The sequence below is a fragment of the Pithys albifrons genome, chromosome 10 (assembly GCF_047495875.1).
Source record: "Pithys albifrons albifrons isolate INPA30051 chromosome 10, PitAlb_v1, whole genome shotgun sequence".
Taxonomy (NCBI): Eukaryota; Metazoa; Chordata; class Aves; order Passeriformes; family Thamnophilidae; genus Pithys; species Pithys albifrons.
Window position 1 is genome coordinate 4,857,922 of NC_092467.1, and position 12,093 is coordinate 4,870,014.

A 12,093-nucleotide genomic window follows, 5' to 3' on the forward strand; every position below is an offset into this window, starting at 1 on the left:
CCGTGCCCGCAGGGGAACCCCACCCGGTTTTCCCCTGGCAGCCCCAAGAACCAGCAGCTGCATCACTTCCCTCTGCAAACCTCAGTGACTCCCCTGATAAGGAATTGAGGATTGACAGGACTAAAATGGGCAAAGAACCCAGGCAGCTGGGCTTAGAAAAGCAGTCAGTCAGAATCCAACCACTTGTTCTGTGAGTCCACAAACTAAACACCAGGAGTTCCACTCCAAGCAGGAATTTATATCCCTGCCCTTCTCTTCCCAGGAGGTGTGTGCAGAAACTGTACCACAGTAAAAAGCACCTGCAGCCTTAGCAGGAGGGGGGTGATCCCAGGGCTCATTGAGGGTCCTGCCAGAATGTTCTGCCCTTCAGAAGAAGGAAAACTAAGATACAGAAAATATATAGAATAAATGTTGTAGGAATTTTTTCATTTTGGGTAGGGAAGGTACATTTTCCATCCTAGCATACCAGAAGTCAAGTGCACTTAATAGTCTATTTCAGTATTTGGTAAGGCTCACATCCAGAGGGAACTCCAAAACAACACCCAGTAACTACTCAGTTGGTTAGAACTTGGCTGTAATAATGCCAAGGTCATGGGTTCAATCCCCTGTGTGGGCCATTGACTGAAGAGTTGGACTCGATGATCCTTGTGGGTCCCTCCAGCTCAGAATAGTCTGGGATAGTCTGTGATTAACTACTGTGGCAGGTTTTCCTCAAGATAACAGTTAATTTAATAAAAACCTTATAATGGCTTAAAACCCCAGTGAGTTTTTGTTTATTTGTCTGTATTTAAGGACCCCCATGGTGATTCAGGGCAGGGGAAAGCAGCAGGAAACACCAGCAGCACAGGTACTGAAATATTCCACACATTTTCCTACACACCATTCTAGCACATTTAGGGGAAATTGGTTGCTCAGGAGGCCCCAAACACTGTACCCAACACACACTCACATCTTGAGTTCAGCACTGAGGAAAACCCGCTATCTGACACAAGTGGTTGACAGTTTTATGGGAAATAAGCATTTTTCTTTCAATTCCTAAGAGTTCCCACTAACAGTTGCTAAAATATAAAGCTTTATTTGCAGTTTTTACACTCACTGGGCACTAATCCTTTATAGTGGGTACACTTTGCTAAAGATTGGGGTTCTGAATGAGAAAGAACTCTGAACTGTTTTGTAGACAGCAACTGTGAATCTAACTGGGACCCAGCAAAGGTATATATTTTTATAGCAATGTTAGGATTGTGTAGGTAAATACTTTTATATCAGTCTTAGGATTGTGAACAAACCTAGATGGTTATGTCTAAGTGACAGTAGCAGGAAACTTGTGAATAAACTTCATCTCTGATATTTCCTTCCCCTACTAATTCAACATCACCTGAATACAAGACTTCAGACAGCAGCTCCAGTGAACAGCCTGACACACCTTTTCCTGAAAGGGTAACTGGATGAAATCAGGATTTTGCCATGGTATAGGGTGTCCAGTATAGATTTTACTTATTTGTGTACAGACTCTACTTACTTATGCATCAGATATGATTTGATTTCACAGAATCCCAGACTATTCTGAGTTGGAAGGGACCCACAAGGATCATGGAGTCCAACTCTTAAGTCAATGGCCCACACAGGGGATTGAACCCATGACCTTGGCATTATTACAGCCAAGTTTTAACCAACTGAGCTCATCTCACTGTTTAACAAGGTTTTTTAACAGCTTTACCTTTACAGAACCAGCTCTTGATGTTCCAAGCTTGCAAGGGTTGGTTGCCACCTAATTTTAGTGCCCACAGTTTTGATGAGGTGCTGGAATCCCTTGCTCTGGGGGCAGGCAGTGTGGGTGAGGCCAGTTCTCACTGCAGCAGCAACAGATCCTCAGGCTGTGGGTTACAGACTGAAATGCTCCCCATGCCTTTTACACAGACAGGACACTCCACTCCTCCCCACTCACAGACATGGCAATGAAAACCAGCTCCAACAGAACCTCCTTACTGTCAGTTTTACATGCTAACCAGTTTAAAGCTTATTCCTGTTACAGGCAGGGTACAGCTAATTTCTCTGACCTGCAGCCTAATCAGATTATAGCTGAAGATCAAAGCCACAGAAACAATTATTTCACCATCAGTAAAAAAAAAGCAGCACTTCTGCAAGCAGATGCTAAAGCCAGGCAACCACCACCTGAACACAAACCCTCTCCACAGGGAATCCCACTCAGTTCCTTTTGTGTTCTCACCTTAGCTGAGAAGGATGTTGAGAAATGGGGACACAGAGAGGATTTTTCTTAATCCCATCTTCTCCCTTCTCCTAGTCCAGGCTCTATTAGAAGCAAGTCATAATAATCATCCTCCAAATGCAATCACCAAGAGCAACTCCATCCAAGTTTGATCAGAACTGACAATCCTCCTCCCTGGATAAGGGTAAAGAACCCTCACAGTCAGCTTCATTCTAACTCATTTTTTCCTTCAGCCTCATGTAAGTCAGTTCTTTTGTCTCAGGATTTTTAAATGATGCACCCAAAAGGTAAAAGCCCCCTGAGGGCAGTTTAGATGAGCTCCATCTCCAGTGTAATGTACACAAAGGGGATACAGGTCAGCTCCCTGCTCAGGCTTGGAGCATTCCAGGCCTCCACCCCAGTCTCAGCTCTCCCTTCAGAGCCCTGCTGGGAGCGGCGCTGCAAACGGGAGCCAAACGCTGCAGGAATGGGATCCAGCCCCTCAGGATCACCAACATTCCTGTGTCTGTCCCACAGAACTGTAAGCCAGGACAGCAAACTAAGCACCCAACAACCTGTACAAGAACAGCTGGTAATAAATGCAGTGTTAGGACTAGCTCAGGAAAGCTCAGCTGCATTTTCCACAGTCTGGGGTGCACAGATATTTCTAAAATACCAATTATGCTGTTCTTTAACCCTTCATTTGACCACCAGTTACCTGGAATTTTAGTGAAGTCAACAGGGAGAAAAATAACCTCTAAATGGATGTTGCCCAAGAATGAAAAGCACAAAAACTCCTGTTACCTTTACCTTGATTACCTTCCAGGAGCTGACAGTGCAGGGTATCCCTGACAGTGTTTTCAGTATAGAAAAATTTAGATTTAATAACAGTAACAACGATTTAATAACTATAAGGACACTCATTAAATAAAAATCTGGGTATTTAATGTGTGAGGTGCTTCAAGACAGGGATATCTTTTCATATGCTAAGGGATACCTTCAAACATTAAGTTTCCAATAGCAAACAGTCAATAAATAGTATTTTTATGGAATACTTTGGTTACCAGCATCCACACAGTAACACATTCACTGCACTGGCTGACACCATGTCAGCTTTGCAGCTGACCTGAAAATAAGAGAAAGGCAAAACATTTCAAAGGGAATACATAACCCATGTGTGTATCTCCCTAATCTTTACCCCATCCACTGGACAAGCTCATTTTTCAAAACTAAAGCAATCTTAAAGGTACACAAAAAGGGCACAAAAACTTCAAGACTCCCTTCCAACCCACTCAGCCATGAACAGCCCTCTCCCTTAAAAAAGGGACCAAATCCATAAAGCTCTCCTCCCTCACTACCCACAATATGGGAGATTTGGGAAGCACTCACAAGGGTTATTAGTTCTCATGACTGTGGTGCTAAGAGGGATGTAAGAGGTTTGCATCTAAACTACCTCACTTATCAAGGCAATTCCCACAAGGGTTTAGATGGAGCAGGGAGATGCAACAGAATTACCTTCTAAACGAAAAAACCCAAACAAACCAACAAAAAACAAAAAAAGTTTTAAAACCCACCAAAATTATACCCTTGTAATACCAAAGTTGGAGATCAGAAACAAATTCTTTGCAGAGAGAGTGCTCAGGCATTGGAATGGGCTGCCCAGAGAGGGGGTGGATTCCCCATCCCTGGAGGTTTTTCAGCTGAGCTTGGCCGTGGCACTGAGTGCCATGATCTGGTAAAGGGACTGGAGTTGGACTAAGGGTTGGACTTGATGATCTCAGAGGTCTTTTCCAACCCAATCCATTCTGTGATTCACTGTAGCAAGAAGGAGTTAAGATGCCACACCCCTCCCCGAGCACAGGAAAACCCGTGTGTTCTACCAAACACCACTGAAATCCATGACAATCCTCGTAAGACACTAAAAAGTCCAGGATAAATGCATGTAATTCTGCTAATGATTTCAAGGAAAAAGATCTGTGGGTTTATTCCCCTCCTGGCTGGCAGCAGGTGGGCAGTTTCCCAGTGAGGAGAGGTCAAGGCTCAAAGTAAGGAAAGCACTAACAAATGTCCTTCCACATATGCTCCTTACAAATTATGGCTGCATTTCTTAAATGCTTTTCCACCAGTCTGTTCCTCCTGCTGCTCTGGATCCAGTAGCAGTGACAAAGGACCTTAAAACTCTACAACCCCCAGCAGCTCCTCATCCAACAAACTCAGACCCCACACCAAACCATCCTCTCCTCCCTCGCCAGTCCCCACACACTTGAGCTGCAATTACTTCTCTTCCACACTCATTCCTGCTGGCTGAGCAGGGCAGGGGAGATGCCAAGGAATCTGTCCATCAAATCACTGTCCTCTCCCACCAACCCAGCCTTTTCCTCTCCAGTGGGAAGCACCAAGACATCTCAAAATGCACCCAACAGCCACTGAGGCAAACTGAAAAGCAGAGCAGCTTCAGGCTCCACACACATTGATTCAAACAGAGCTTTAAGTTGGGAAAGTCTGTGCCACAATTCAATGTCAGATCAGCTCCCTTAAAGGCAAAATTATCTCACTGGAGCAGGCTGGGGTTGCTTGTTATGACTTCTTAGGAGAAAAGACACAGATTTTACAAGGAGCCTGAATATCACACTATACTTTATAGTGAGTACATAAATCAAACTGCCAAGGAAATTCACCAAGCAAATATATCTTCTTACCTTGCACTGAAATGAAAAGCCTCAGAAAAACGCCCTCCAACCCCCTCTATTCAGGGATGGGGGCAGCCTTCTCAAAATGCTTTGGTGCAGCTTCAGTCCCTCACAGAACTTCAGATAAACATCACCTGGCTTTACTGACTTTCTCCTTTCCAATAAAGATCAAACTACGTAGGAAGACGCAGGTTAGAACAAGAATTAATTGCTACAGGAATCACCCCCGCCATTCAAAATAAATAACTAAATAGCTAAATAAATACAGCTGTAACTTTACTTACACTAACCTGCACTTCTAGGTCACTGGAACACTGCTGTGCAAGTAACCTCTTAGCAGAGCACACAGTAACAGCATCCACAATAAACTGTGTTCTGCAGCAAAGGGGAGACTCTCAGCCCAGACTGAAAAGAGGGGTATGGTTTGTGATAGTGAGACCAGCTACATTATATTATTATATATATAATCCTATTTATAGCTACAGGCATATTCTAGGAAACGGGGCACTATTTATTAGTGTTATGGGTGACTGAGCACGTCAGTGATAACGAGCACTATCACTCCAGGCAGCATCCCCACCCTGCCCTCGCCATCACTGCCCCGTTCCTGTTGCTCAACCTCACCCTTGCTGTCAGCACATCTGTGGTAACCTGATGAATGGCATCAGGAAACCAACCCAGACTAAGCTCCGTGGGTAAAAAACAAAACAAAACAAAACGAAAGCAGTTTTAACTCAGCCCAGCTCACTTTATACCTGGCCATAAACTTACGCCATCGAATCAGGGCTGAGGGCAAAAGGGAGACCGAGAAACTTCTGCCAGGAGCTGTTCAATTTTGAAACACTTTTTGTCTGTATGGCCAAGCTTTTGCCAAGTGCAAGCAGGGCTAAGTTCTCTGGTTAGTGCAGCCCTGTCCCCTCCAGCACACACTCAGAGCCACCATCCTGCCAGTCCCTCCAGCAGCACAACGTGCCCAGCACCTGCACAGACACTCCAGTCCTTGCTGTGAACTCCATACAGAGAAGACTCAAACCCCACCCCACAGCTAAGTGAGCTCTGAAGGGCTGAGTTACCCCAGCTGGGCTCTGCTGCTCCCCACAGGCACATCCACTTGGATCACCCAAATGTGATCACCTAACCAGGTAACTTTTATAAAGTTATAAAGGCAACAACGAACTCGGGGGGGGGGGGGGAGAGGACGCGGGGGGGACGGGGAAGAGGACGCGGGGGGGGGGGGGGGGGGAGAGGACGGGGCGGGGGTGGGGGGGAGAGGACGGGGCGGGGGTGGGGGGGAGAGGACGTGGGGGGGGGGGGGGGAGAGGACGCGGGGGGGGGAGAAAAAATTGGTAAGCAGCACATTTGTACAAGTCTTGTTTCCTTAGGTCTGAATAAGTATCAGAGCTCTGATAGCACACCCAGACTTCAGCATAAGTTGTCCACGGTGGCAGCAGGATGCTTAATAATTCAAATCCACATGACAGAAGAAGGGAGCAAGTAAAAAGCTGCCCAGAGACCTCAGGAGTGTGGTGTGTGTCTTGGGGCTCTCAGTAAGACGTATTTCCTTCAGCAGAAAGCTCAGAAGGGAATTGCTTAACACTATTTTAATTCTTTTTACTTCACAGGTCTCCACAAAAAGCTTGTTGATCAGTAGTAAGCAGTAGCCATCATCAATCTTATTTGCCTTTTTAGGTCATTACCCTCACTCTCAAAGACTAAGAAATGTTGCTTATACTGAGTACTGGCAGAAATTCTAGTTAACAAGTGCTAAAAACAACTTGTATAGAGAAAAAAAACGAGACAAAATCAGGAGGGAGACTTTCCCTTTACATTCCCTCAAAGAAAACACTCTGCTATGAGGTGCCTCCTGGAAGGGGCATGTGTGATTTCCCCACTACGTCTCCCTTGTTTAAAATTCAAGAGTAAAGACTGTACGAAAGTAGCATTAATCATTTCAGAACAAAGAAAAGCTGGAGGGAACACTTTCCAAGACTGACTGGTCTTGTTCAGATATCAAGACAAATCAAGAAAGCTGTGGATCAACTGCAGCAAGGCCAGCAGAGGCCTCGGGGCAGCTGGGATGGAGCACTCGGATTTGGGACTGGAAGAGAGGCCGTGGGAGCCAGGCCTGGTCAGCTGGGGCAGGGAAGGCTCCAGGGCACCCACAGCTGCCACAGGGAGGGGATGTAGAGGACAAATCCAGGCTCTCCATAGAATCACAGAATCAATTAGGCTGGAAAAGACCCCCGAGATCATCAAGTCCAACCCTTGGGCCAACTCCAGTCCCTTTACCAGATCATGGCACTCAGTGCCATGGCCAAGCTCAGCTGAAAAACCTCCAGGGATGGGGAATCCACCCCCTCTCTGGGCAGCCCATTCCAATGCCTGAGCACTCTCTCTGCAAAGAAGTTTTTTCTGCTCTCCAACTTCAATTTCCCCTGGCAGACCTTGAGCCCATCGTGCCCCCTTGTCCTATTGCTGAGTGCCTGGGAGAAGAGACCAACCCCCACCTGGCCAGAACTTCCCTTCAGGGAGTTCCAGTCAGTGCTGAGGTCACCTCTGAGCCTCCTCTTCTCTTCTCTTCCATGTGGCAGGAAGAACAGAGACAATGGGCATAATTACGAGCATTAAAATATGAGAGGTTCAAACTGCATGTACAGAACATCTATTCCCCCACAGGGACAGCCAGAGCAGCACAGGCTGCCCCAAAAGGCTGAGCTGCCTCCACCCCTGGAGGCTTTCAAGACCCAAGTGGACCAAGCCTGGTCTGTCCCCAGAGCTGCCCTTTGAGCAGGAGGTTGGACAGGGACCTGAGGGCAGCCCAAGTCACCTTCTGACCCTGTGAACTCCAGCAAACACACTGCAGGCACACCAGGTTCTGGTAGGAGGCTACATTTGCTAACTTTTTCCTTCCTATACTCTCAAGATAATTAAGTAACTGACTCAGTCTTCCTGAGCCTCATTCTGCGTTTCAAAAAGGTTTGTGCCTTTCCAGCACAGACAAGTATGACCTCCACATCCTGAGCAGGAATCACTACAAGAACAAGCTCTCACACACAGCCTGCAACACCAAATCACCTCTGCTCTGCCTCCACCACTGACAGTGAGGAAACTCTGCAGGAGGTGCCTCACAGGGCAGCAACAGCAAAGCAGCAACCATGAAGTGACACGGCAGATGCAAAGTTAATGGAGCTACTGACGAGTCTTTGAACAGAGAGCCATAATTTGAATTATTAAAGCAGTCAAACCTTTAATGAAGTTGGTTATAGCCTCACCATAAGGCTACAGGAAACCACCTACTGGTTTGTCAGCGCTAGAATTTCCAAGCGGTGCTCAAGCCCTGTAATTCAAGCACATTTTATTCTGTTTGCAGAGTGCTGAAAGCCGCAATTTACCAGGTAATGCCACATTTAACTGGTAACTGAGCTCACATCTTTGTGAAATGCAACTGAGACAGTCAGATCTGCTAAACTTCTGAATCCCAGTTCACCACACTCTGAACATTAACATATAAAATTGGCAATGAGGATCATTTCCCTGAAGGGAACCAACGTGGACTGAAGTTCAGTACTGGAAGTTTCTGTGTCAGAAATCCTATCAGTGATATATTGCCTAAAAGTGACTTGTTTTCTAGCAGGATACTTGACACATTTACTGCCACACAAGTGCCCCAGAAGATTAGTTTGATTTACAGGGAGTAGCTGCAGATTCCCAGAGCAGCACAAAAGACACGGATACAAGTTTTTAGCCATATGTGATGAACGTTCACCTGAACAACAATACTTGAACTGTGCCTCCTTTTCCTAAAATCTCTTTAAAGAACCTTCTGAAAGGCCAACTCACCTGACCAGCTGCAATGCAAATCTTTGAGAAGTGACTCAAACAATGAGAGAAGTGCCCAGGAAACTGGATGGGGGAGAATAAACTCCAGTAGTCTTGACAGGTGACCTTGACAAGGATAATAAAACTGGGAAAGCAAAAATCCCCAACACTTGGTTACAACACAGGAAGATGACTTAAAAACAGACTCCCCTGCAACTCTGCAAGGACTCAGGACATGAAGCCTGAACTTTGTTCTTCCTGGAAGACTTGTGGGAGTTCTCAGGTGTTTCTCAGTACTACATTGAAGAACTGAGATTGAAGGGACAAAATCCTTTAAGGACAGCATTTTAAAACAGGTGATTCCCACAAAGTTATACAGAAAGCAAGACAGTAGAGGAGTTAAGGCCATCCAGCTAAAAGTCCCTTCTTCCCCACTCATTTTTCTCAGCAGCTCAATTCTTGCAGAGTCATTATTTCACTAGTTATTCAACCATTACATGTTCACCTTAAGAATTCCAGCTCTCTTCTGCCTAAACTTCAAATACACAGAGAAAGATTTCTCACAAAAACTTTTCTGTCCCTCCTCAGTTTTAAGACAACAAAGACAGCTGAGGCCAATTGTTCCAAATCTTTATTTGGCACAATGTTTTCTTGGGCTGCCCTGTCCTGTCCTTATACTCTTGTCTGTTTAATCCCTCCTCATTACACTCAGATTCAGCCTGTCATGTCAGACTGACAAGGAGGATGCAAAGGACTAACAGAACTGGCTCTGAGACTCTGCTCTCAGTTCCCTTTATGAGCTTGGGCTGCAGCTCCATTTCTGCCCTATGCAAATCAAACTATTTAAATCCACACTCTGTGGCTGTAAAAGCCATTTCACAGCTTATAAGGAAACCTTTTTCATGTTTTCCTTCCACAGAGCAACAAACCTAAACGGCCTTTATAGGCCACATCAGTGGCCACACTTCAGTCCTGTTGACTTGGCAGAACACAAAGGAAAAAGCAAGAAAGGCCCATGAGGAGCTGAAGCGTCGGAAGAACAAAACAAGGAGAACCAGGGGATTATTCCCACATGTTTGCAGGTAGGGAGGATCTTCAGCTTGGTGCAGCAGAACACAAAGGAAGGGACTGGTGGTGCAGAGAAGAGCAACGAGGCTGGAGAAGGGACTGGAGCACAAGTGCTGTGGGGAGAGGCTGAGGGAGCTGGGGGTGTTCAGCCTGGAGAAGAGGAGGCTCAGAGGTGACCTCAGCACTGTCTGGAACTGCCTGAAGGGAAGTTCTGGCCAGGTGGGGGTTGGTCTCTTCTCCCAGGCACTCAGCAATAGGACAAGGGGGCACGATGGGCTCAAGCTCTGCCAGGGGAAATTGGAGATCAGAAATAACTTCTTTGCAGAGAGAGTGCTCAGGGATTGGAATGGGCTGCCCAGAGAGGAGGTGGATTCCCCATCCCTGGAGGTTTTTCACTTGAGATTGGCCGTGGCCCTGAGTGCCATGATCTGGTAAAGGGCCTGGAGTTGGACCAAGGGCTGGACTTGATGATCTCGGAGGTCTTTTCCAGCCCAATCCATTCTATGATTCTGTGAAGGTGACGGGGCAGGGCCATGTGTGAGTTCAGCTGTGCAGCCTCACCAGGACTCAAAGCAGCCAAACAGTCTGGGGGAGGCAGATGTTACAATATTACTAACACATACTACAGAATAGAAGCAAGTCTTTACTGGCAGAGGATCACTAATAATAAGCCATTTAAGAGTTTTTTCCACAAAGTAAGGAAAGAGAATGAAGAAGTTTCTAAGACAGCATAGGTGTATTTACCCAGAAAAGAAAAAAGGTCATAAACCTGCTATTTAAGAAATATATTACTTTTTTTTTTCTTTTTTGAAAAGATAAACCTGAGGCAGGATCTGGACTAGCAGGAGGCAGAGATACAAGACAAGACAAGGAGGAAGGGAAGGGTTTGGAGAACCAGCAAGGACAGACATCTGAAGTGTTTCGGAACTCTGGACAGAAAGTGCTTTCAAAATGTAAAAACCTGCTTGAATTCACTCCTTCTCAATTCTTCCCAAGCCCTGAACTCCTCAGAAGGAATGTGCACACCCTTTTGGCATCCCTACTCCTTTTCCATGAGGTGTTCCAGCAGGGTCCGGGGTGACACATCACGAACAATTCAGGTATTTGGTATTTTGCAGCTGCTGAAAAGCCATTTGTAGCTCATGACGCTGCTTTCCAACACCACTAGAGACAGAGCATTTGGGTACGAGTTCCCCCAAAGCCAAGTTCCTCCTAAAGCCTATCAAAGTGCTGCTCATACCAACGTGAGGCGCCCAGTGCCGTCTCTGCGGGAACTCGGGAACGGTTCTGTTCCAAAGCACAGCCCTGCCAGGCTCACTGCTCTCCCAGACCCTCAGCTGACGGTCCCGGGCACCCACCGGCTGTGCCAGCCGTGCCCGAAGGCTCCGGGCCGATGGCGAGGGCCGAGACGCGACTCCCGCTGCTCCCGGAGCTCCTCCCGGGGCTGGGAGCGCCGGTCCCGCTCTGCCGCCGGGGTCAGACCTGGCGGTGTCCCCGCAGCGCCGAGTCCCGCGGGCCGGTCGGTGGGGAGGGCTGGGGAATCCCGGCAGGGAGGCCGAGGGGCTGCCCTGCCCTCGCCGCCGCTCCGAGCACCGGCGTGACCTTGCTGGGCAGCCGCGGGCCATGCGGCAGGCGAGCCCGCCCGCCGGCCCCTTGGGCCGGGGAAAGCGGCGGCCGCGTCACCCACCCCGCCCCGGGCCCGTCCCGCTCCCGGCCCCGAGCCCCGCGCCGCCTGCGGGGCCCGAGGGCTCCCCGTCCGCCCGCCCCGGGGCGGCCCCGCCGCGGCCTCGCCCCGGGCACACTCACCGGAGGTACTGCGCGCACAGCAGGCTCATCCTCCGCCGCTCGCCGCCCGTCCCGCCGCGGCTCTCACAGCCCGGGCCGGCCCGCCGCCCCCGCGCCGCCGCCGCCGCCGCCTCCCGCCGCCGCCATCTTCCCGTGCAGGGCCCGCGGGCAGGAAGGGGCGGGGTGTCCCCGCGCTGCGCTCCGGCCCGGCACGACCGCCCGTGCGCCGCCGGCCCCGCCGCTGCGGCCCCTCAGCGGTGCAGGCTGAGGGCCCCGGCCCTGCCGCCCCGATCCCGCCGCCCCGGCCCGGCCCCAGCCCCGGCCCCGCCGCTCTCCCGCCCCGCTGAGGCGCCCCGGCCCTCCCGCCGCGCCGGCCGCGCTTCCGGGCCGGACCCCGCCCCCGCCGGCACTTCCGGCGGCGCCACGGGCAAACTCGTCCCCCGCCCGCTGCCATGGCAACCGAGGGGGCGGCGGGGCGTCGCCATGGCAACCGCGGCGCATCCCGCGGCCTGGCCTGCCCGGGGC

The 12,093-nt window shown here is 49.2% G+C and overlaps 2 protein-coding genes across 7 annotated transcripts in view; one reads left to right on the forward strand and one right to left on the reverse strand.

Moving 5' to 3' along the window:
- SMG7 (SMG7 nonsense mediated mRNA decay factor) overlaps positions 1-11,890 on the reverse strand; it is a 49,478-nt gene extending 37,588 nt beyond the window's left edge. For 2 of the 4 annotated variants that reach the window (XM_071565910.1, XM_071565909.1), the window contains exon 1: positions 11,590-11,890. In XM_071565910.1, coding sequence (XP_071422011.1) covers positions 11,590-11,618 — 29 coding nt within the window. In that variant the 5' untranslated portion in view covers positions 11,619-11,890. The remainder of the gene's footprint in view (positions 1-11,589) is intronic. The other 2 variants (XM_071565911.1, XM_071565912.1) reach the window with 1 other exon arrangement.
- The window catches only part of NMNAT2 (nicotinamide nucleotide adenylyltransferase 2), a 37,090-nt gene continuing 34,587 nt past the window's right edge, over positions 9,591-12,093 (forward strand). Inside the window, exons 1-2 of one of the 3 annotated variants that reach the window (XM_071565916.1) lie at positions 9,591-9,797; positions 10,599-10,883. The gene's annotated coding sequence lies outside the window, so the exon portion shown is untranslated. The remainder of the gene's footprint in view (positions 9,798-10,598; positions 10,884-12,093) is intronic. The other 2 variants (XM_071565917.1, XM_071565918.1) reach the window with 2 other exon arrangements.